This window comes from Mchenga conophoros, linkage group LG18, assembly GCF_057382185.1.
Source record: "Mchenga conophoros isolate Kocher_MC1m ecotype Shallow Benthic linkage group LG18, M_conophoros_male_GT1.1, whole genome shotgun sequence".
NCBI lineage: Eukaryota > Metazoa > Chordata > Actinopteri > Cichliformes > Cichlidae > Mchenga > Mchenga conophoros.
Genome location: NC_140543.1, coordinates 15,130,387 through 15,157,350, shown reverse-complemented (window position 1 = coordinate 15,157,350; position 26,964 = coordinate 15,130,387). Strand labels below are relative to the sequence as shown.

General features: G+C 40.7%; 1 protein-coding gene across 1 annotated transcript; it reads left to right on the top strand.

The window, feature by feature from the left end:
* The first annotated feature begins 13,625 nt into the window (after positions 1–13,625).
* LOC146553436 (chemokine XC receptor 1-like) lies at positions 13,626–14,751 on the top strand. The gene has a single exon (XM_085253986.1). The coding sequence runs from the start codon at positions 13,706–13,708 to the stop codon at positions 14,696–14,698; it is 993 nt and encodes a 330-aa protein (XP_085110112.1). The 5' UTR covers positions 13,626–13,705; the 3' UTR covers positions 14,699–14,751.
* The last annotated feature ends 12,213 nt before the right edge of the window (positions 14,752–26,964 follow it).

Sequence of the window (26,964 nt, the reverse complement as noted above, 5' to 3'; positions counted from 1 at the left end):
CTCCACTTTTAACAGTAATACACAAAACTCTGGACTCGGACCTCTCTCTCCCACAGTCAACATAATACCCGTCATAATCACAAACAGAGAGCATCAGAATTATCATAAATCCACTAACTCCAAAAACATTAATAACCTCCGGCCTCTTCAAAAATGTCAACATCCATTGACCTCTACTGTCAAAAATCCACCAGTCTTGATCAGTATGGCACTTTTAAATGTCCGCTCTCTGTTGAACAAGTCTTTTATTATTAATGATTTAATTTTAGATAATAAACTTGACTGTTTATTTTTAACTGAAACATGGCTGGGTTCGGATGCACCAGTTGTTCTCACTGAGGCCTCCCCACCAAATTTTAATTTCTCTTTTTCTATTAGAAGTGGTAAGAGAGGTGGTGGGACTGCATCTTTAACCAACAACACACTCACCACCAAACAAATTTTATTTGACAATTTCACCACTTTCGAATTCCATGCTATTGTTTTTAGCAGCCCTCCAGTTTTATCTGTCACAATTTATAGACCACCTAAAGACAGTGCTGCTTTTATCAAGGAATTTTCAGAATTTTTAACAAACATACTGTTCTGTTTTCAATATGTTCATATGCTAATGACACAAATAAGTGTAAAGTGTATTTCTATTGTTATATATTGAAAAATGTTGAATCTTTTATTTTGACATCTGGATAGACAGGGAGGCTTTTATTTTGCATTGTGCATAGACAGGAAGCAGGAAATGCAGAGAACAGTGGGAAAAGCATGGCTACAACTTTGTAATCATTCATGTGGAATCCAAAGCAATCCTTCAAAGGAGTCCTTCAGAAAGCAATAGTCGTAAGTTCTGTCAGTTCTTTGTATATTAAGCAATTAATAATAGGGTGTTTTGAGACATTATTTTGTACCTTCTTTGAAGTGCAGTTATAGGGTGTAGCTTCTGAGCTAATGATACAAGTGTACGCTCACCCACTACCTGCTTGTTTTTCTTTGTAGTAATATCAGTTTGCATATCTACAGTATACTTATTTCATGGTCTCCTGTGTAAGTGCCTGAATATATTTACCTGCTGATTATATGTCAATCGATTAAGAGTTTTGTATTATGTGTTTTTCTAGTTTCACTCCAGTTCAGTGATGTCAGTGCAAGATGATTGCTATGTTTGGAGTCATTAAAGGAGCAAGTACGCCAGAGCTATCGCTGAAGCTGCACGCACCAGGGCCACATTTGCACAGAGGGAGCTCGAAATAAAAAAACATAAGGCCAAGTTGGATTTAGAAAAGGCTACTCTTGAGGCAGATCTAGAAGCATTGGAACTTGAAAAAGCAGCTGCCGTTGCTGTTGCTGAGGCTGAGGTTTTAGAAGCAGCAGCAGCCATAGACTGTGATGATATACACAGCAACAGGAGTGGCATCTCACCTTTGTCCATAAAACAGCAAACCGAGGCATACCTCGAAGATCAAGCTCGAATCAGTTTTAAACCTGCCATAGATTCTCAAGCCACACTGAGTCCCATCTATGTTAAGAAAGCATCGTTGTCAACAAAACAAGAACTCCCAGAATCCAACGTAGAATATAACACTTTATCTACAAACCCTGGTTACTCACAGCTAAGTGAGCATCAGCCAACTACAGGACAGCAGCCATTCTCGCCTCAACCCACTCCATTGAGCCCTCGCTATTTTTGTAAGGCATCTGTAGAACGCAGTCCACACATCAGGCATTCAGATACTTCTCAAAGGAACAGCATACAGCAAAACTCTCAGACTCCATCTACAGGCATGTTAGACTTTGCAAAGTATCTGGCACGCAGGGAATTAGTAACCACAGGTCTCACTAAATTTGATGATCAGCCAGAAGGCTACAGAGCTTGGCAGTCATCCTTCCTCAGCACCATTCAGGATTTGGAGCTGACAGCCAGTGAAGAGTTAGATCTACTAGTAAAATGGCTCGGCAAGGAATCATCAGAACATGTAAAAAGGATCCGTGCTGCTCATATCACTAACCCTGAAGCTGCGCTTAATTTGTCATGGTTGAGACTTCAAGAATGTTATGCAACCCCAGAAGTGATAGAGTGTGCTCTCTTTAAGTGACTGGACTGCTTCCCTCGCCTCACGTTGAGAGAAAACCAAGGAAGATGGTTATCTACCAGGTCTTAGTTATAGGGCTGCTCAATTAATCGAATTTTAATCTCGATTACGATCTGGGCTTTCAACGATCATTAAAAATGACTGAGCCGATTATTAGCACCTCCCTCAAGCTTTACTCTCGCGCTGCTCCGTGTGGAAAATCGAGCGCACCTCTCTGCATTTCGAACACGTGTCACGACAATTAGGAGGACCCGAGGGAAGCTCGGAAAGCTAAGCAGAAGTTATTTGGAGAGGAGAGTGACTGCCGTTGGTTGAAAAGAGAGGTTAAAAAAAACAAACTTCAGTGGTGTGGAAACATTATGGGTTCGCGGAGTCAGACGTGGATCAAGTAGACACAGTGTGTAAACTTTGCTACGGTGTCGTAGCTGCACCACAGATCAACACTGCAAAGTTCACTAAACATAGATGTTTACATTTTTCATTTATTTCTTATATTGCAAACATTTGCACTGTTATCAGTATTTGCACACTATTTTATATTATTTTTTAAAGTCATTATTCAATACATTGTTATTGTTAACCCTTTAAAGCCGGTCAGAGCAGCACGCACCGTTTTGTATAACTATTTTTAAATCCCTGTAGAACCTGAACCATGTAAGCTAGCGCAATAATTTTTTTTGCATATGAAACTTATATCTTATGCCATCATTTGTCCTCGGTCACGGTTTCCTTCCACATAAAGCTTTGCAAAAAATTGCATAAAAAGCGCTTGCAGGAACAAAAACATAATATTCCAGAAACACGCTTTGCCGATCCGATCAGCTGTTCGTAACACTTCCCACATTGAAACAGACGTCAGCGCGAACTATCGCATGTCCGCCATTTCCTGTCCAAAACCGGAAGTGACGCCATATTCGCGGAAAATGTAGTTTTTTACTTGTAGGCCTTAAAAGCCTATACTGGTGTTTTTATAAGTCATGTTTGACGTTTCTGAATAGTTTCTGGGATGCTTAGAACTCAAATTGCACAGCTGGAAATATTTTATTTTGATGCTCATGCTGTTTTCTTTGCAAATTTGCATCATACGATTGCTTTTTTGTTTTTCCTGCAGTATATAAAAATTGCTGTATCTCCAAAGTAAAACTATGAAGACACTCAAAATAAATTTCCTGTTGTTGTAAACTATTTTTTGCAACTTTTTTGTATTTAAAGTTTTGAGGGACAAACCTCTTAAATTTCTCCAAGTAGAAATATATGTAAAAAAAAACAAAAACGATTTTCAATTTTTTTGTAGCTTATTGCACGTTTTTGCAATTAATGTAGTTACTATGGACTTAATGCATACATATTATTAAAAATATGGGCTATAACAGTTGTATTGATGTATAGCAACTTGAAATGCTCCCACAAATGGCACTACAACATGTAAAAAAATAATATAAGCTCTGGCGGACTTGGTTCTATAGTAGATCTTAAAGGGTTAAATAAATATCGTCAAATAATCGAGATCTCAATTTCAGTGAAAATAATTGTGATTACCATTTTTGCCATAATCGAGCAGCCCTACTTAGTTACTTGGATACTCCAAGAGGCATTAACCCCATTGTCGAAAAGCTGCCAGTGAACCTGCAAGAGAAATGGCTCTCCGCTGGTTCAAGGTATAAAGAACAGCATAGGGTATGCTTCCCCCCATTTGCCTTTTTTGTGGATTTTGTCAACAGTGAAGTCAAGGCTAGAAACGATCCCAGTTTTGTTTTGACAAACAGCAGCCGTTATTATAATTGAAATGAAAAACCCATGGCAAATCATGATGGTGGGAGAACTGCCATAGCCGTTCGAAAGACAAATGTGTCCACAGTAGCTAATCCAAGCTCCAGACATAGAGAAGAAACAGATGGGAGAGGCGCAAATGATCCTGCTAAGTACTGTCCACTTCACAACAAACCCCACCCTCTGGAAAAATGTAGGGTCTTTAAAGCGAAACCACTCATGGAACGGAAGAAATTATTAAAGGACCACAGACGGTGCTTTAGGTGCTGCTCAGTTACTCAGTTGCAAGGGAATGTCACATGAACCTACAGTGCAATGAATGTCAGAGTGATAAGCACTGCACTGCTCTTCATCCGGAGACTACTCTCCCAGAAGTGTCGCCTCCTGCATCCGTGTCAGATACAGACCAGCGAAACAACTCCACAACAGAGGTAACCTCAAAGTGCACTGAAGTCTGTGGAGTTGGTCTCCTTGAACGATCTTGTGCTAAGATCTGCCTGGTGCGAGTTTTTCCAAAGGGACAACGAGAATGCTCAGTCAAGATGTATGCCATCCTGGATGACCAGAGCAATCGCTCGCTGGCCAAATCAGAGTTTTTCCAACTCTTTGGGATCAGTAGCAACCTTTCCCCGTGCTTGCTGAAGACATGCGCTGGTACTACTGAGATGACAGGGAGAAAGGCAGTCGGTTTCCAGAATGAGGCTTTAGACGGTGAAGTGTGCTTAGACTTACCTCCACTCATTGAATGTAATGACATCATGACCAACAGGTCTGAAATCCCCTCAACAGAGGTAGCACGTTCCCATGCCCACTTGATGCCCATAGCGCCTTACATTCCTGAGATAGATCCCGAAGCACAGATTTTGATCTTACTGGGAAGAGATCTCATACGTGTACACAAAGTAAGGCAACAAATTAACGGCCCCCACAATGCTCCCTTTGCCCAGCAGTTGGATTTGGGATGGGTGATAGTTGGGGAAGTTTGCATCAACAGGGCACACAAGCCTACTGTAGCTGTCTATAAGACTAGTGTCTTGCCTAATGGACGTCCATCTTTCATGGTGCCATGTCAGAATGAAATATCTGTGAAAGAAAAGTTGGCGTATGGCGGGGAGAAAAGACCCGATATTTACCCTTGCCTGTCCAGTTATGGCTCCATCAACATGCCTGCTGAGGAAAAACTTGGGGTAAGCGTATTCACAAGACAGACATGTGATAACGAACCGGCTTTGTCGTTTGAAGACGAGAGCTTTCTGAACATCATGCAGAAGGAGTTCTGTCAGAATGAACAAAACAGCTGGGTTGCTCCACTACCATTCAGGTCGCCCAGACCACGCCTACCAAACAACCGTGCTCAAGCCTTGTCTCGTCTCCACTCTCTGGATCGCACATTGGGCAAAAATCCTAAAATGAAAGAGCAGTTCATTGCATTCATGAAGAAGCTCTTCGAAAATGGGCATGCTGAGAAGGCACCTTCTCTCCAAGAACATGAAGAATGTTGGTATTTACCCATTTTTGGGGTCTACCACCCCCAAAAACCCGATCAAATACACGTAGTATTTGACTCAAGCGCACAAGAAAGTGGCATTTCTCTTAATGGCGTCCTGCTCTCAGGCCCTGACCTAAATAACTTCCTGTTAGGAGTGCTGCTCAGGTTCAGAAAGGACATTGTTGCTGTGACAGCCGACATCCAACAGATGTTCTATTGTTTCATGGTGAGAGAGGACCACAGAAATTATCTAAGATTTCTTTGGCACAAAGATCATGACCTGACAAAGGAAGTAGGGGAATACCGCATGCGCGTGCATGTGTTTGGGAATAGCCCGTCGCCTGCAGTCGCTGTATATGGACTTCGAAGAGCTTCCCAAGAGGGTGAGCACAAATACAGACCTGACACACGCCAGTTTGTGGAGAGACACTTTTATGTGGACGACGGACTGATCTCTCTCTCGAGAGAAGCAGAGGCTATTGACCTTCTCAAGCGCACTCCAGCATCACTGGCAAGATCTAATCTTAAACTGCATAAGATTGCCTCCAACAGTATCAAAGTGATGCAGGCTTTCACCCCTGAAGATCTGGCTACAGGTTTAAAAGACTTGGCGCTAAATGAGGAAGTTCTCCCAGCACAAAGAAGCCTTGGTCTGTGCTGGAGGATAGATTCTGACACCTTCACATTCAAGGTTGCAGCTGACAACAAACCCTTCACTCGCCGAGGAGTGCTATCGACAGTTAACAGCCTCTTCGACCCACTGGGCTTGGCTGCTCCAGTGACCATCCGAGGACGAGCACTACTAAGGGAACTTTCAGCTGACATATGCGACTGGGATACAGAACTTCCCACAAACAAGTTAAATGAATGGGAAACATGGAGAAGATCACTACAGGATCTAAGTAATCTTCAGCTTCCTCGTGCCTACATACAACAGTCCCTCTCCACTGCCATGTATACTGAGCTGTGTGTATTTTCTGATGCCTCAAACTGGGCCATAGGAGCAGTAGCTTACCTGAAAGTCATCACTACAGATGGACAGTGTCGAGTCGGCTTTGTACTTGGGAAAGCCAAGCTAGCTCCTAAACCAGAGCCCACAATCACTCGCCTGGAACTCTGTGGGGCAGTGCTGGCCGTCGAAGTGGCAGAACTAATCCTCAGGGAACTCGATCTTAAACCTGATACTGTGAAGTTTTTCTGTGACAGCAAGGTGGTTCTCGGATACATCCACAATGATTCTAAACGATTCTATGTGTATGTGCACAATCGTGTTCACCGAATTCGACAGACAACTTCTCCTCAGCAGTGGCACTACGTGCCAACAGATCAGAATCCAGCTGACCTAGCCACCAGATCGGTCCCAGCATCTCGGCTTGGAGAGACTATGTGGTTTACAGGTCCAGATTTTCTTCACAAGCCTCCTGTGGCTGAAACACATGAGCCCTTTGAGCTGGTGGAACCAGATGCAGATGTGGAGGTAAGACCACAGCTGACATCCTGTGCTACCCATATAACCGAGGGTAAGTTGACTTCAAATAGGTTCCAACGCTTCTCCACCTGGAGGTCTTTACTGAGAGCAGTTGCCTTCTTGAGCCACCAGACTCAATCATTCAGTACCAACCCCCCAAATACATGTAGAGGATGGCATATGTGCAACAAACTTCATACTCCAGAAGAACTGGAGGCAGAAAAGCTGACCATACTTAGGTTGGTCCAAAGGGATGCTTATCCAGAAGAGTATGTTGCACTGCAAGAGAATAGAGCAATTTCAAAGACAAGCACAATCCTCAAGCTAGACCCTTTCATGTGCAACGGTCTTTTACGAGTTGGTGGACGTCTGAAACACTCCACTGTTAGTCTTGGAAGGAAAAATCCAATCATTCTCCCAAAACAGAATCATGTGACCAAATTGCTAGTGACCCATTACCATGAAAAGATAAAACATCAAGGACGACAGTTTACAGAAGGGGCAATCAGAGCGGAAGGCCTGTGGATTGTTGCCGGCAAAAGGTTGATTAGCTCTGTAATCCATTCCTGGATTGTCTGCCGCAAGCTGAGAGGAAAACTGGAAGTCCAGAAAATGGCCGACCTTCCCCCAGAACGTCTGAGCATGTCTCCTCCCTTTACATATGTAGGGTTGGATGTTTTTGATCCGTGGGAGGTAATCACCCGAAGAACTCGAGGTGGAGCAGCTCAGAGTAAGCGATGGGCGATCCTTTTCACGTGCATGAGTACCAGGGCTGTGCATATAGAAGTCATTGAGTCCATGGACTCAAGTAGCTGCATCAATGCACTACGCAGACTTTTTGCCTTAAGATGGCCTGTGAAGCAGCTGAGGTCAGACTGTGGTACAAACTTTGTTGGAGCATGTTCTGAATTAGGAATAAGACAAGATGATCAGAGTCAAGACAAGATCCTGAGTTACCTCTACGAACACGGCTGTACATGGGAGTTCAACCCTCCACATGCCTCGCATATGGGAGGTGTGTGGGAGCGCATGATTGGTGTAACCAGGAGGATACTGGACTCCATGTTGTCTCACGGTAAACACAGTTCCCTGAGTCATGAAGTGCTCTGTACATTGATGGCAGAGGTGTCTGCTATAATCAATGCAAGGCCATTGATCCCAGTCTCCAAAGATCCTTCTTCACCACTGCTGCTGACTCCCGCTATGATAGTAACGCAGAAACCTGCAAGTACAGGTACTTGCTGATGAATTCTGGACCCGATGGAGAAATGAATATCTACACACTCTGCAGCCAAGTGGCAAGTGGCATGTCGCAACTTACAAGTGGGTGATGTAGTGTTGCTCAAACAGAAGCAGTCATCTCGTAACGAGTGGCCGATGGGGTTGGTCACTACCACCTTTCCAAGTAGTGATGGGAAGGTGCGCAAAGTGGAAGTCAGAACAGCATCACAAGGCAAAGTAAAGACTTTCTCAAGGCCTATAAGTGATGTTATTTTGCTCTTATCAATAGAGAGTCCTAAGTTAACCAAAGACAGTTAAGCATGAAGTGGCATATTTGGGAATGCCAGACGGGGAGTGTTCTGTTTTCAATATGTTCATATGCTAATGACACAAATAAGTGTAAAGTGTATTTCTATTGTTATATATTGAAAAATGTTGAATCTTTTATTTTGACATCTGGATAGACAGGGAGGCTTTTATTTTGCATTGTGCATAGACAGGAAGCAGGAAATGCAGAGAACAGTGGGAAAAGCATGGCTACAACTTTGTAATCATTCATGTGGAATCCAAAGCAATCCTTCAAAGGAGTCCTTCAGAAAGCAATAGTCGTAAGTTCTGTCAGTTCTTTGTATATTAAGCAATTAATAATAGGGTGTTTTGAGACATTATTTTGTACCTTCTTTGAAGTGCAGTTATAGGGTGTAGCTTCTGAGCTAATGATACAAGTGTACGCTCACCCACTACCTGCTTGTTTTTCTTTGTAGTAATATCAGTTTGCATATCTACAGTATACTTATTTCATGGTCTCCTGTGTAAGTGCCTGAATATATTTACCTGCTGATTATATGTCAATCGATTAAGAGTTTTGTATTATGTGTTTTTCTAGTTTCACTCCAGTTCAATGATGTCAGTGCAAGATGATTGCTATGTTTGGAGTCATTAAAGGAGCAAGTACGCTCACCTTCCTGGCTCTTGAAAAGGAGTTTGGCTGGCTGTTTATCTATGTTCACACTCAGGGAGTTTAACACATAGAGAGAACAGTACACATACACTCAAAATATAACATGATCATTTTAACCGGTGATTTTAACCTGCACATAGATAATCCTTCTGACTGTACATCAAAAGAATTCTTAAACATTCTTCACTGTATGGATTTTACCCAGCACGTCACGCAGCCGACTCACAACAGAGGACACACTCTGGACCTGGTCATCACCTATGGGCTGTCCAACAGTGTGTCCTCTGTTGTTGATTTGGCTGTCTCTGACCACTACGGTGTGTTTTTTAACATCACCGGTTTTATTCAGCGCGAGACCTCGGTGCAAACTGTGAGGAGGCGCTATCTAACCTCTGTAGTGGCTGCAAATTATACCAGGGTTTTAGACTGGATACATGCACCTCATGTGTTAACCTCTTCGACATGTAAATGGCTGTGAACAAAGAGAAACTTGTAAATAACTCATGAAAGAATAAAGTTACGTTGAAACCAAGCACACCATTGTTTTTCTTGTGACATTACCAATAAGTTTGATGTGTCACATGGCCCTCTTCCTATTGAAAAAACAAAAGTTGTATCCAAGATGGCCGACTTCTAAATGGCCACCATGGTCACCACCCATCTTGAGGAGTTTGCCCCCTCACATATACTAATGTGCCACAAACAGGACTTTAATATCACCAACCATTCCCATTTTATTACGGTGTATCCATATAAATGGCCCACCCTGTAGATAACCAAACTAAAACCTGACATTACAAAGAGTAGGCATGCAGAGGTGTTGAACTCCACTCCTGGAGGGCTGGTGTTCTGCAGGTTTTAGATAACACCCTGGGTCAACACACCTGAATCAAATAATTAGTTCATTTCCAGGCCTCTGGAGAACTTCAAAAAATGCTGAGTAGGTAATTTAGCCTTTAAATAAGCTGTGTTGTATCAAGGACACAACTAAAACCTGCAGGTCACTGGCCCTCCAGGCCTGGAGTTCCACACCTGTGGCATAGAGCAATTACAACTATAATAAGAAACAAAACCTGGAACACAATCTTAACCTCAGAACATTAAAGAAACCAGAAATAAAAGACCAAACACATAAACATTGTGCCACAGACCCACTGGGACCCAGACCCAAACTCAACTCAGATTAGAACTACTTCTACTTAAAAATATTTATGTTAGAAAATTAGTTGTAATAAGTGACTGGCACCTACAAACACAGTCAAGAGGCTTAGCTGTTCAAGCCAAATTTAAGAGATAAGGGACTTGAGATTTGTTGTGCCCAAAGATCTGGTTCCAGTATTCTAGAAACATTTAATAATTTGGGATTGACACAACAAAACAAAATTAAAAGGGAGTGGCAGCTGTCAATGGCAGATATTAACTTTTGCTGGTTAGCGAAGATTATTAAAAATTGGTTTGAGCTAAGGTGAGAGGGGGGCAAGAGAGCGATGGACAGACTGGTGCTGCAGCCGCAATAATGCAGTCGTGGTTAAAAGATAGCTGAGCGTAAAAGTGATGCTCTTGAATTACCAGTCAATCTATGTCCCTACGCTCACCTATGGTCATGAGCTTTGGGTAGTGACTGAAAGAACAAAATTGCAGATACAAGTGGTGGACATGAGCTTTCTCCAAAGGGTGGCTGGCCTCTCCCTTAGTGAGTGAATGGGTTAAATGCAGAGAGGTAGTTGTAGTTGTAGTTGTTGTTGTTGTTGTTGTATACAGGATGAGAGGTAGGGATGGGTATCTATGAGATTTTCACGATTCCGATTCCATTTTTGATTCTGTTTAACAATTCGATTCTTTATCGATTCTCTTATCGATTCTTTTAAAAAAGGAGAACACTAAGGTCGAATAGCTTAGAACTTTGTTTTATATCTTCTCTTTGAACAAGATAGAAATTTAGGAGTAACATGGCCTTACAAACCCAACAGTGAGATCTTAAGAGATCCACAGCCTACGGCTCTTCAATGGGGTGTCACAGGGTCCCCAGGAAAAAAAATTGTAAATGTAAAATAACAAAATAAATATTCTTCTGTAGCAATAACAAAGTATAACATAAATTATTCTGTAGCAATTACACAAGAATATCCAGTAATGTCCCTGCCTACAATTAAACACATTCACTTACCGAAAATCAGGGCATCTGCTGTGGCAAATGGGTGCAAACCTTTTACCACAAACTGAGTCACTGCTCAGTAACATTCGTCTATCCTGGCCTGAAAGGAGATGCTACCGGTAGACTGCAGTGAGAACTGCCAGCATCTGAGCCAGCCAGACTCTGTCTGTCTCTCTCATCATGGTCACCTAAATGCACAGTAATAGCAGGTTTTGTAATAAGGCAGATCGCGCTAACACAATATGCACTGTTAGTTGATTATTTACCTGCCGCATTAACGGGAGAGGACGTGCCAACGTTACCGCTGCTGCTGGGTTGAGATTCACAAGTCGAGCGGAATTAAAAACATGACATTCATTTAAGGTTATCGTGTGTTTTGTGAGCAAATGCTTTTTCATATTCGTAGTGTTTCCTCCCTTAAATGAAATATCTACTTGGCAAGTATTGCAAGTTGCCCTGTTGTCATCCGTTCTCGTAAAGTATAATCAAACTTTTGAGCGTTTGAGCCGCCATGTTTCCTGCCAGGTAAATGACGCTCCGCAACGTGGTGACGTCATTCGGGGCGACTGGAATCGATAAGGGAATTGTTTTACAAAAATGGCAAACAATTCCAAGGAATTGAAACAGTGGGAACCAGTTCTCAACAAGGTTTTCGATACCCATCCCTAGTGAGAGGTTTGGCCATCTGGAAGGGGCTCCGATTATCTTCTCCACATCGAAAGGATGCAGTTGAGGTGGTTTTGGCCCACCAGAAGAAGAATCTGGGGCAGACCCAGGACATGCTTGAGAGAATATACCTTTTGGCTGACCTGTTAATGCCTTGGTGTTCCCCTGATAACCTAGAGGAGGTCGCCAGGGAGAGGCAGGTCTGGCTTTCTCTGCTTTGGCTGCTGTCCCTGCAGCCCGGTGTTAGGTCTGCACTTGCAGGCTTTGCTTTGTTCACCGTGAACAAAGCAAGATAATTAGACCTCAATCCATTTTAACTTGCAAGGGAAGCCGGTCTGGTCAGGATCTTGGAGCTGCAAGCTCCCCACCTGATCCCAGCCAACTCCAGTCTCCCCTCCCATTGTAAAACCCATATGGTGTGTCATAAAAGTTAAGGCACTGTGTGTGTGTGTGGGTGTGTTTGTGTTTGTATATGTAACTTCCTGGTTACAACTGTTTTAACAACATCCCTAGTCATAAAAAGGGTCATCTCCCCTCACCCCGTATATGTCTTAACCCCTTTTAATGGTCCACCATATACAAGCATAGGTGAGCCCATAAATGGCAGGAAGTAAACATTCCTTACTAAATAAGGAAACCAGAATGTTACCTGCAAGTGTGCCTGCAGTTTAAGACAAGGTTCACAATTTTAAATGCAACAATGACAACTTTTAACAAAATCACTCCAACACCCAGCTCCAGAGAAGTGGAAGAAAATGGATGGATGGATGGTTTTTGCTACCAAAACTATTACAGTAACTCAAATATTCAGGCTCTATAACAATGGCAAATTTCTGGTGACAAGATCTCAGACAAATCAGGCTGGTGGGGTCAGAGTGTAGCCCTATTGTAAAGGGTCTAACAGAAAAAAACAACAACAACAGAATAAGAGTGTGAGGCTTCTTTTTAACCACAGTGGTGTGTAACATGTTTTGTTTCAATTTTAATTTTCTTCTTATCTGCTCCCTCATCAAGAGCCTTGCTGCTGTACTAATTTAGCACTTTAATATGTTGGTCTACCTTTTTATGCTCTACACAGCATTAGAGATATCATAAATCAACACCATTTTTATGATCTGTGTTGGATTTTATGTTTTCATATTTAGTTGTATTTATATAATGTTTACATGTTTTCAGCAAGAAATACTTTCTTTTGAACAGAATACTGGGGTTTCTGCATTTATTTATGTAAATAAATGTAACTTTTGATTGAGTCTGTTTTGATTAGATGGCTTTGAAAAAAAAATACATTCAACATTATTTTATTTCATTTCAATGTAGAAAAAAGTGATTGCTCAAGCTTTTTGCTTTTTTTTCTTCACAGTGTGGCTTTCGTTAGGGTGGTACTCTAGCTCAAAGACGAGACAAACTATCAGATATCTCACGAACATCACACGTTTTTCACCACAGTGCAGTTCAACAGAAGACCTGAGATAGAGGTAAGTTCAGAGGAATGTAACATGCGTATAGACAGCTATTTGTCAGGTTTAATTTTGATGAAGTTTCATTTTTCATGTGACAGTTTGTTGCACAAGTTAACTTTGAATTTTTTGTTTCATAATGTGGTTTTTGTTAAGGCAGAATCTCTGAATTAATGTGAAACAAAAGGAGGAACTATTAGTTTTCCGAAGAACATTGTACAGCTTTTGTGCTGAATCACAGGGCAATTCAGCAGAAGACTTGACAGTTGATGTTTGAGGTAAGTTGCTGTTTTTGTTTTCTGAAATTTGATACTTTTTTAGTCACTTTGGTTTTATATAATATACAAAAATTAGAACCAAAATCAACAGTTTCTGTCACTTTAGAGAAAACTGCTCAGTCATTGTGTTTGATTGCATTTTATTTTATATGTATGTTTTCCAGAAGATTGAAAATGGCAAACTTCACATCCACATCCAGAACGAGTGGTCTTGTTGAATACATGTGTGATACTAATGTTCCCACCATCACTGGTCCCCTTTTCATCTTGATCTTCATCCTCAGTATCATATGCAACAGCCTCCTCTTATGTGTTCTTTTCATCTACGAGAATCTGAAAAGTATCACAAATATTTTCATCCTGAACCTGGCCTGCTCTGATTTGATCTTCACCATCACACTTCCATTCTGGGCTGTTGATCACCTACACAACTGGGTCTTTGGGGACTTTGTCTGCAAAGTTATCACTGCTGGATTCGCTGTTGGTTTGTACAGCAGTGTCATTCTGCTGACTGCTATGACAGTGGATCGTTTTACTACTGTTGTACTGCACAACTGGCCGATCAGCCATGCCAGAGTGAAGAAGTGTGCAATTGGTGCCTGTATAGCTGCCTGGGTCATCAGCATCTTAGCGTCCCTGAGTGATGCAATGAAAGTAAAGGTTGAAAGCTGGGAAGGTAAAATCTATTGCTATGATGAATCTGAAGACACGCTTGGACATTATCTCCAAGTGTCACTGCTATTCTTCCTCCCATTTGCCATCATTATTTTCTGCTACTCTGCCATCCTCATGAAAGTTTTGCAAGGTTTAAACAGAAGGAAGTTCAGGACTGTGGCTGTGCTGTTGTGTATTGTTGCAGCCTTTTTCATTTGCTGGGGGCCATACCATATTATGCTTTTAATCAAGTCTCTCAATACAAACAATGATTGTAAGGTACTGAAACGGTTAGCAGTTGCCTACCATATCTGTGAAATGCTTGCCTATTCTCACTGCTGTATGAACCCTCTGCTATATATGCTCTCGCAGAAGTTGCGAAAGCATCTGTTGAGTCTTTTGCGCTGTGAAAAAGTGAACAGGAAGAAGAGAGAGAGAAGCACCAGCCTGAACACTTCACAACAATTCACCCTGCAGAGCTCTGCTGTTTAGATGGAACTGCACAACTATCCATTTAACAGTCACTAATAAAATTAAACCTTGATTCAGGCTGATACAGTCATAGTACTTTGATGTGTAAGTGTATTAACTCATTCATTGAGGCAAACAGAGAGCAGTAATTAAATCTAATTACTGCTCTCTGTTTTCCTCAGTTGGACTGTAAAAGTCCAACTGAGGAAAACTTGGACTGTCAACTTGGACTGTAAAAGTAAAAATAGCTGGTGTATTTTTACTTATACCTTTATTTTAAAGTAGACAAATTACTTTTTTAATTAACAAAAAGTGTAAAGGTTGGGATAAACATGCTTTAAAATTATTGAAATGCTGACACTGATGTAACAGAAATATCAATCAACCTTAACTAGATAACCAGAACCTTAAATACAATGTGAAAATTTAAATGAATTGTGCTTAATAGACAATTCAATCTGTATCCAGTTACTTAAACTTTAGGGAAAAACAGTATTAGACTGCTCCATCAAGCTCCATCTATGCAATCTATATGACTCCTTCTGTATGTTCTTTTCAAAATGGTGGAAATTGAAACTTCCAGATTTTATGGACACAAGGGAGTGGTACTGTAGATAGCATGATTCTGTTGCTTAAACTCAAGTTGTTTCTTCTATTTCCAAGTCTGAACTTTGATTTAGTAGGATTTCAGAAATGCACAATAGTTTTACCCCTTCGAAAAGAAGTGTAAGTACCTCGCATGTTAAACCAATGTCCATACTTCAGGAAGTAGAGGGCAGGATGAGGCAGAAATTATTTTACTCAGGACAGCTATAAGGGGCAATAGATGGAGTAAGACCAGACATCAGAGCAGGAATTTGAAAGCTCAGAGGAGGACATATCAGCTTTTGAGGGGCCTGGCCGCGGACCGAACAGCTGTTTAATGCAGGGCTCTGATGTTTAGACATTACAATATGTAGAAGGGGAAATAAGAATGTATTCAATTTAATTCTCACACACACACACACACACACACACACACACACACACACACACACACACACACACACACACACACACACACACACACACACACGAACTAAGAATTTGATTTCTTCTTTTATCCTCTCCTGTTGTTCATGTAATTAATAATATATATAAAAGTGGACTAAATCATATGCTTTCGTACTTCATTTCACTTGAATTATCGTTTCACTTCCAATCTGAAATTCAACCTGGGCTGAAAATTTTGTTATGCATAAACAAGAAAACAGGACAACAGTGCCCGCAATCAGAGGACCACCTGTTTGGTGGTCTAAATATTAGCGCTCACATGGCGGTCCCTGAATGACATCAAACAGAAAACAGGCAACCAGGTTTTAGAAAAAAAATCAGCACACACACAACGGCCTATCTGTAGTTATAGTCAGATCAACAAGCAGATTCTTGAATAGTACAATGGTCAAAGTACCAAATGATTTCAATCTCTCTGATAATGGGACAAGAATAAAGCCTCCTGAAAAGAGAAAAGTCTCTTAAACAGCACACAACAAGGCTTCCATGAAAACATGATTCCCTTCACGGGCCAGGCCTCAATTCAACATTTAGTCTGCTTATCTTGCAGTTTATGACAGCTCCTTCTCTATAATGAAATGCAACCACAATTTCCTGAACTAACGAACTGTGGTCTGATTAGTTAGTTCCTTTTTGTAACACCTGACTTAACTTCCTGTTTTAACAGGAAATGTATTAGGTGTTGCTTTGCTTGTGTATCAGAATGAATATTTATTCTAGTAATGCTTTGCTTAATTTCTTGCACAAATGCTATCTCTTGCTTTCATGCTGATCAGTGCACATCCTGCTTCTTTAGTTGTTCAGAAAAAAAAATATCTAAAAAAAAGAAAAAGAAAAGAAAAACATTGCTATGTGTGATTTTTAATTTCTTGAGCCTCACGTTATGCAATAGCTCTTATCCATGATGGACTTTGGGTGTTGTCATTTGCCCCTTCTCAGGCTCCAAGATTATTTCTGGATGCTTCTAAACTGCATTTGTTTTTATCAAGATGTGACTAATGTATTTGTAATACAATGCATTTATTAATTCAGTTCATGACCTGATTGATACAGCTTTAACTATTAATAATGATGTAATAATGTTATATCGTCATTACTTCGGTTACTCAGTAGTTATTTGCTGACAAGACCTGAACATGTAAATCATGTTCCTGAAGAGGGACTACCATTATGTAATTATTGTCACTAAATAATAAATATTATTTTTGAATTCCTTATTTATTTTGAAACTATCTTTTTTTTAAAATTGTGTTTTATTGTATTTTTATTGGCTATTATGGCACTTTTAGTCTTTTTGTGTGTACAGCGCTGAAAGCAGCTCAATTGAGCTCCACATGGAGAAATCAGCACTTTACGTCCTCTGCATTAAAACAGCTTCCTGTGGGTCTTTCTAAAGGGAACAAGCTTTGAAGATCACATCAGATATCCTACGTCTGCACCTCAGTTTCTAACCTGTGGTGCAATTTTTAGGCTTTTAAAGAACTCCATGACGGGATCTTTGGAGAGTGGGTCTGTGGAGTAGGGACAGGAATTTATTATCTGAGACCGCACACCTCGTCTTTGGATTATGTTTTTGCAGTTTTTAAAAAAATTCAGTTTTTCTTCATTGATCCTTTAAATGCAAAGCAGCAGTGAACCCTTCCAGAACTGGGATGCCAGATTCTTTCTTTATCTTTCATTTGGAAAATGCAGCAACAAACCTGTCTGCATCTATTATTGCAAAAGGCATCAGGGAACCCTTCTGCCTCTGGATGTCAGTTTTCTGCCATCTATCTATTGTTTGCAAAACAAAAAACAAACAAACAAAAAAGCTATGGGCACTTCCCTCTATCCTTCTTTCGCAAAATGCAGCAGCAAGATTTTGGGCACCGGCATCCTGACACCTGGATTCCAGCTTCACGTTCGCAAAATGCAGAAGCAAGTTTTTCTACCACTAAGACGCCAGGTTCTCACTCTCTCTATCCCTCATTTGCAAATGCAGCACAAAGCTTTTTGCACTGGGATACCAAGTTCTCTCTCTTCTAACCTTCATTTGCAAAATATAGCAGCTCACTTCTCCAGCACTGGATTAGCAGCTTGTGCCATCTACTATTAAAAACAACAAAACATTATCATCACCGTGTTGCCAGTCTTCTTCTCCATATCAGTTCTTTGTCCAGGTTCTCTCTCCTCTATTGCTCCTTTGCATCATGCAGATGCAACTTCCCGGAACCGGGATGACAGTTTTTCTTCTCCTGTACTGTTAATTTGTAACACAGCAGCCTTTCCTGCCAGTTTCTACATTATTGTTTTCTTCTTTGCAGTATGCAGCAGCAAACCTGGCACCAGGGGCTGGTTTTTCTGCCATTTGACCATCATTCACCTTATGAACATTACTGGCACTGGGTTGCTGGTTCATTGCTCCACTATCCCTACTTTTCAATAAACTGCAGCAAACCTTTTCTCGTCACAGGGTTACCAGTTTCTCTGCCATCTATCCCTTCCCCAATTACATGCAGCAATGCACCTTTCTACACTGGGTCTCCAGTTCCAACATTCTCTTCTTTGCAAATGCAGCAGCAACAACTTCACACAGGGATGCCAGGGCAGCTTCCACTAACACACATCTTGTGTGTGTGTGTGCTGGAGACCAGCTGAAAATCTGAACTGGGTACCAAACCAGTCAACTAAGCATTTTGTGTGATTTGCAATAAACACTCCTCAAAGTTGTGTTGGGTCAATCACTGCAATCCAACTTATACAAACTTCAAGTCAAAAGATCGTCCAGGGACGAGTCAAGAATAAATAACACAATAGGTCAGTTTCAGCAAATCTTTATACAATTGTATTAGGGTTCGCAATACAATTGGACCACTAACAACCTTACAACCCACACAGGTACTGTTTCTAACTAAATCCACTCCAAGTAAATACGATACCACAGGGACACTCATTACATGCACTATGTGCTTCCGTGAGAAAATAATTTATACCACTGCAAATAAATTATACTAGACACAACAAGTAATTTCATCATAAACAATTGCAAGGGCAGATTCCTATGAGTTGTTAGCCCCCTACTTAGGGATTGCACATTGCCCAAACAATATTGCCCCTAGCCCAGTTGACATGAACACAAACCCAAGCATAAAATCCTTTTTAAAATACGGCCCTTTCCCTAAAACAAACTAGGGTGTAAGATCGACAACAGGAGAAAAGAAAAATGGTGACACATGTGCAGCCCATCCTGCAGGAGACGATACAGTGTTACCTGACAATATATTTTTTTCATGTTATATTCAAAGGTCAAAGGTCAACTCGAGCTGACTCCTCTGCTTGCCAAACCACACAATTAATGAATACAATAGACATCACCAATACATTTCAACAAACTTCATTAAAAAACATTAAGTCTACACCTTGAATCTTTGATGAAGGGCAGTATGATCATAAAGTACTTAAATGGCAACCAGATCTACTCATGTTCTAAGGGCCCAGGGACCAGATCTCATGTTCTTCACACTCAAAAACTTCCCAGCATTCCAAAACCACAATTGTCTAGAGCCACACATCAGAGAATAAGAGCATCTGATTCTACTTCCTCTTTTATATCTTCCCGTTGATCCCCTGGGTCCTGAAGCCTTCCCCAATACAGTAGTTTCAGTTTCACCTTTTTTGGATTATGTGTTTTGCCTTTTTGGATTTCAACAGCCTGGAAATTAAGAGCTTGCTTTAATTTCACCACACTCCACTTGTCGTTGTCTGGATGTGGGTCGTCAATTCAATATTTAGTCCGCATGTCTCACAGATTACAACCAATCCTTTCTCTGTATTAAATGCAACCACATTTTCCTGAACAACAGGACTGATATCTGATTAGCTAGTATGTGGCTTTGCAGCAGTTGCTCTCAAAACAGCCTCACACTATGCACGGTTTTTGCAGTTATATTTCTATACTGTTACACCTCACTGAGTTTTAACAGGAAATATACTGGGTGTTGTTTTTCTAACTAATCCATTTATCCATTTTTAGTCTTGCCTTGCCTCATTGACTGAGTCAGTTTGACCTGCACACACATACAGACACACAGTTACATTATTATAATCTAAGCACAGAGAAGCCAGTTGCTCTCACTTTTCCACCCTCTGTCATGTGCCCACCTGCAAACCACTTGTTTGTTTTTCCATATTGTCAAGCACTATGTGCCTTGCACATGCTACATCAAGGGGGTAGGACAAAAAGATAAATACTTCTACATCAAACTGCAGAGTCTTCCACTACACACACACACACACACACACACACACACACACACACACACACACACATGTATTTATATATATACATACATACATGTATGTATGTATGTATGTATGTATGTATGTATGTATGTATGTATGTATGTATGTATGTGTGTGTGTGTGTGTGTGTGTGTGTGTGTGTGTGTGTGTGTGTGTGTGTGTGGGTCAAATGTTGGATGCATTTTGGTGTTTTATTGTTCTGTGAAATGTTTACATTGTGTCAATAGAAAATTGTACTTAGTAGTCAGTATAAACTTTTAATGATATAAGTTTGCATATGATAGAATACTGCATGATGACCTTTTGATCACTTAGACTGTTGTTCACTACAAGACTTGTTCTGTTCTTTTATAAGTTTCTTCCCACAACAAGCAGTTTCACTCCCTACCAGGAAGAGGAGAGCTGAACACTCTTATCTTCACTCCCTAACAAGAAGAGGGGCCGCATCCTTCAGAATCACACACAAACATACACACACACATACACCTACATACGCACATACATACGCACCAACATTCCTCTGTCTATGAACAGAGGTATTCACTATTGTATTACCCTTGTATATAAATAAAGACCAGGGCAGTGGCAGAGTGCAAGTCCTTGAGCCACACTCTCGGGTGCGAGCGCTCTGTGACTGCCCTTGCAAGTAAAAACTGCAGCGTGTGTGTTTCTACTCTCTGACTCTCAGCTGAAGAAGTGTCTTTAGAATACATTTCTTGTCAAATTTTATGATTGATATATCATTAGGGACCCTAAAGCTCCCCCAAAATAGGGAAAAAATTAAAAAGTCATGCAGTAGAGGGTTAATGACTAACCTTGTATTGTGGATGGATTATCTCAGTTGTTCTCCTGACTGAAGTTTGGTCCGTTTGCAATCCTGCCATGCAATTGCATTTGTCCCAAACGATCGGGAACCTTCACATTAACTTTTATCAATGGAAAAAAGTTAGCATTCATTCTCCAGCTTCACTGTGCTAATGTGTTTATATTATGCAAACCACAGCTGTGTAGCTAGCCAACACATAGCCCAACTTCAGTAACCCTACAAAATGTCACTGCTGTTTAGTTTTCTGTCTTCATGTATTTTGACGTGATAGCAGAACTGTATATTTTAATATTTCAGAAATTCCTAAGTCAGAGCATAGTGTATTATTTAATCTTAATTTTTTTAGGAGACTTAGCTTACCACTAGAGGGAGCCCACATACCACCATGCCATTCACCATCATTATTTTACGCTATTCTACTCTCCTCAAGACAGTTTTGCAAGGTTTAAACAGAAAGAAGTTCAGGACTGTAGTTCTATATACCTAAAGATTGTAAGGCACAGGTATGGTTTCATATCACTTACTTATTCTCATTGCTGTGTAAACCTTCTGCTGTGTATGCTCTCACAGAAATTGCGAAGCATCCGTTGAATCTTTTGCGCTGTGAAAATGTGTCCAGAAAGAACAGAGAGAGAGATGCTGGCCAGACTGCAGCTGTCATTGGACAGAGATCTGCTGTTCAGTTGGAACTGCACAACTTTCCATTAAACAGCTACTTGTGAAATTAAACATCGAACCAGTCTATCAATATTTTCATACATACAATATGGTTTGTACTTTTTTAATTTCACATCTTTTGCATGATCACTTAAAATTATCTAAATCAATGTTTCACTTTTTAATGTTTCAATCAAAGATTTGCATGGGAAAAGATGTGTATAATAAGATGTTTTCAGGCTAGACTGAAATATGCTCCATTGTCATCAGTCAAACTACTGTTAAGTGTAAGCATATTAACACAGTCATTGGGGGAAACAGTGAGCAACACTTAATGTAGAGTGACATGGACTGTATGCACAAGGCAATGTCACTTTGGTCTTTTATTCTATTTTGAAGTAGATCATAATACATGTAGCCAGTGTTGGGGAGTAACGGAATACATGTACCGCCGTTACGTATTTAGAATACAAAATATGAGTAACTGTATTCCGTTACAGTTACCGTTTAAAAAGGTGGTATTCAGAATACAGTTACTTTGTTGAAATAAATGGAATACACTGGGGTACTTTCCTGTTTCATTTTGTCGCGGGTCAGGACTGTTTGGGTTTTGTTTGACAGCTACGTTCTTTTGTTCCAGGCGGCAGCGTTACGGTTGCCATGGTTACAGGGCGACGCTCTCTCTCTGCGACTGTGTGTTTCCTGGGTGAGAGAGCGCCTTTTCGTTGTTGTTGTTGTTGTTGTGCTAAGCTAACAGGCAGAATGCTACAAGCATAGCTCTAAAGAATGTAGCATCATGTTCAGTGTAGTCCGTGCTGCTGGGAGAATGGACTGCCATACACGTTATGTGTCTGTGAGCGCTAGGAGGGAGAAAAAGGGGAGTGGAAAGGTACGAGCAGTCATCGAGGAAAAACGGGAGCTGGAAGCATGTAAATATAATAATAACCACTTCAGCCAAGAAGAGTGCCTGAGGAGCCCAGTTGTAAGTAAGCTATTAAGACTCGACTGTACACTGTGTTCGTGTTTTCCTCCGAAAACAACAAGTTCCGTTGGAGCAGTCTTTCAACGCCTCTCTCTGTCTGTCGCAAGAAAAGTTGACCCACACAACAAAGTAGAGCTATTTTTCGGCTACCAGCCGACAGGGACCCCGCCGTATTATGCTGGGCTTACACTGTGCGATTTTTTCAGTCGCGCGATTCAGCTCCTGCTCAAACTAGAGATGGACCGATCCGATATTACGTATCGGTATCGGTCCGATACTGACCTAAATTACTGGATCGGATATCGGAGAAAAATAAAAAATGTAATCCGATCCATTAAATATCACGAAAGCACCTCACAAAACTTGCAACACGCCGTAACTCACCTCAGAACGTTAGCACGTCGGAGCAGTATGCATCACGTGATAGAGCGGCTGTGGCATGCGGGACCTGTCGGTGGTCTGGATAGCATGTGGAGCTTCGCTAGCAACCCGGCATTTCATCTCCGACAAAGTTATCCCCGAGAGAAGTAAAGCAAGTGTGTAAGTCCATCTCTGAATGTAAAGCATTCCTGCATTAAGCTTAACAAGCGACTGCCTCTCTCTCTCTCTTGCTGCTACTTCAATCATGAAACTGCTTAATGATCAGCTGATCGGCTTTTCTGTCGCGAGTCCGTCTCTCTTGTTTGTTTTTGGTCCACTTTGCACCAGAAAGAGGAAACCAGCGGCTGAACAACAGCAGCACGTTTAAGCTTGATCAGCTGCTGTTAGAATTTATTTAATATTACTTTCTACACCAGGATCTTTTTCTACGTAGCTGACGCTGGTAACTGTGCAGGGGCGGATCTAGCAAAGTTTAGCCAGGGGGGCTGATAGGGCATGAACAGGGAAAAGGGGGCACAAAGACATACTTTTCTTTCTTATTCTCATTTAAAATGTCTCGCTTTTAATAAATAATTATCCGAATCTTACACCCAAAGTTTTAATTTGATGTAAAATGAATAGAAGTCAATTACTGTATATAGTGACTATTAAGTCTAATATATATACCCTAGTAAGCTATAGTACTTTTTCCTTTGGGAAGGTACCATCTGTGCAGTCTGCAGTTCTGTTGAAGAAAGATGTTGAATCTATTTAATATTTCTTGAAAAATAATTGATTTCTGTGCATTTTTTTTCACACTGCATCAAATTAAGGTTGATTACGTTGATTAAGCATCATGAGGTGTAGCGTGGGGGGGTGGTTCCCTATTTTTTATTTATTTATTTTTGTTGTTGCTGGGAGTTGGAACCCTATTAGTTAGGTTGCTTAATATTTACACTAAGTACTCTTTAAAATACCAGAATAGGGAGGATGGTGTAGGTTTAAGTTTATTAGATTGATCAGTATTGCTGAACTATGAAATATTTTTTTTGCATACAGGTATAACAGAATAGCTTTAGTGTAGTTGTTGTTTTAAACTTGAGTATGAACTTATACAAAATGCAGCAAGATATTTAAAAAAAAACAGTTTTGTTGATTAAAAAACACTATATCGGATTCATATCGGTATCGGCAGATATCCAAATTTATGATATCGGTATCGGTATCGGACATAAAAAAGTGGTATCGTGCCATCTCTAGCTCAAACTGTACGATTGACTCGCAGGGGTTAGAAGTTCATAGGTCACGATGCAGGGTCTCACACTATACGGCCCGATGCTCTGATGCGACCTGAGTGCTCACACTGTGCGTCCATAAAAATGAAGGTTATAACAGAAATTCTGTCGCTCGCTCTCCCTCTCCGTCTTTCACTCACACAGACACACCACCACCATCAACTTTGCTAGATTGCTAATGAAAAACATTGGTCAGGCAGCTGTGATTGAGCAGCAGTGTCGATCCAACTATTTTCACGGTTGTTGTGGTCGTGATAATTTTGTGAGGCCACATCGAAAGGGCTCGGATGGTTTTACAGGTTGTGCCTCCATCGCTTGTGTCCAGATCACACGCTGCACAGCCGTGCTACGCCGTCTTTTTCGCTGACATTTGTGTTTGCGCGTGCGCAGTGTGGCAAACTGCGGTGACACCCTCACGACCAAGCGATTGATGATCGGGAGCTGGTCGTGAGGTGTCAATCGCTTCTCGTTACCCCACGTATACTACACGATGCACGACGCACGATGAAGGCCAAAATCGGGCCGATCGCCAAAACAATCGCACGACTCAAAAATCGGCTCAAAATGGGCCAAAAATCGCACAGTGTGAGCCCAGCATTAGTCAGAGGTCCCTTTACTACAGTTCGGAGTCGCGGACCTTCAGTAATAGTAATAAATCACACAGCAATAGTACATTCACGTTGTTGTAAAAAGCATGATAATATTGTAGCGGGTCAGGGCTGTTCGGGGTTCTGCTTGTACAGTTATGTTTTGTGTATGTTGCCATGGTGACGGGTGACGCCCTCTCGCTGCAACGGTGTGTCCTTCCGGGGTCAGAGGGCGCCCTATGTGTGTTGTGGTTGCCGCGCTGAGCAGTTAGCTAGTGGCAGTGTGTTCTTCTGCAAATGTAATAAACGGCTGTGCTCCCTGGCTAGCTCACGGGAAGCAAGACCAAACGATACCTCCGTCTCCTCCTTGTCTGAACTCGCCACAATATATTAAGTAATCCAAAGTATTCAGAATACGTTACTGTCATTGAGTAACGTAACGGAATACGTTACAGAATACATTTTGGGGCATGTATTCTGTATTCTGTAATGGAATACATTTTAAAAGTAACCTTCCCAACACTGCATGTAGCTATGAGAAATTAAAAAAATATAGTAAGTGTAAAGGTTCAAATAAACATACAGGATGGGTTGTAAATGTTGCCCTTTGAAGTCTGTAATGAACTCTACATGAAGATTTCCCTTTTCATTCTCATTCCTTTCCATACATTTACATGTGGATAATGACAAAACAGGGTGTGTGTCAGGGGGCTGGCTCTGTGACCCAACATTTTGAGTTTGTGTTTTGATTGCTTATATATTGAGATAATGTTAAGTTCTATTATTATTATTAGTTTGTCTTAGTTGAGTTTTGGTCTAGTTTATGTTTCTTCTATGTCTCCTTATTTATGAGTCTTTTCCTGTCCTCTGTGCAGTCTGTCTTGTTCTCTGTTTTACTTTTAGTTAAGTCAGTGCTTTCATCTCTCTTATCTGTTCTCATGTGTTTCTCTTTCTGTTTCATGTCTCCCCAGTCAGTCATGTGTTTCATGTCTGCGTGTTCCATGTTGTCAAGCTTGTATTATCATGTCTACATCTCGCCATGGTTCATGTTTTATTTTGAAAGTCTTGTCTTTCCATGTTCAGTGTGTTTAGTTTTGCATTCCCTGTGGCCTCATGTTCAGCTGTGTTTCCCCTGGTGTTTCCACTTCTCTCATTACCCTTTTCTGTATTTAAGTCCTCTGTCTCCCTCTGTTCACTGTCGGTTCATCTTTTTTTCTCCCTCCATGTCACGTCAGGTTGTTCATGATTCGGTCCCGGTCCCTCTTGTCATAGTCATCATAATCATCCCTAGTTATTCCCAGTTTATGTTTTAATTTTAGTTTTAGTTCTCTATCATTTATACTCTTGCTGTTCATTCATTCCTCTCCAAAATGTTGAGGAAATTGAATTTACAATTCTTAGACATAAACCGGAATTAGGATTGGATGGTTAGATGTATATGGTTAGATTAGGTAAATTAGCTGAAGGAATTATAATATCAACATTGGATTTGTTTTTTTACATAATTTTTTTTTCAAACAATATTGGGTCAGTAATCTTAGCCCTCTAGAGTACAGTGTTGATCCTGGGCAACAGAAAATGCTTTTAAGCCTCATTCCAAGAAAATGTAAATTTAAATTATGCCAACCAATAGGAGTGTTTGAATCTTTTTCTGACAAATGGTCACAGGTCCATATTGTGTGAGAAGAAAGTTAAGAAAATTTGCCGTAGTAATCATATTAAAAATGAGATAAACTCTAAGAAAAAATATGTTTGAGAATAAAAAGATATAGAAAGGGTTTTTTGTAAGGTTTTATTAAAAAAAATTCTTTTGTACATTCAGACATTCAGTTTTTCTTTTCGTTGCCTCAGGGCAACATTGTGAGATAAGGGGGTACTTTTCGAGGGTATTGAGTATTTGTATACAGGTTTGTGTACCTTTCACATGTTGCTGATGTGATGTGATACCTTTTGCTCAGCGACAACAGGTCACAAGGAATATTGGTGGCTATGGTGAGATACAATTCAGCCTATCCCATATCACATCCTCGTGAAGCTCAAATAGCTTCCTATGCAGGAAACATTGTGTATGGATGAGCAAATGGTGCCACGTAGCGGGGAGAGCAAATTCAAGCGATACCTACCCAGTAAACCATGAAAATGGGCTTTTCAAGTATTAGTCCTTGCTCAATTAAATTCAACTCATTTAATTTTATTTACTCAATTTTATTTACAATTTTATATACTAAGATTTGCAATTTTAACAT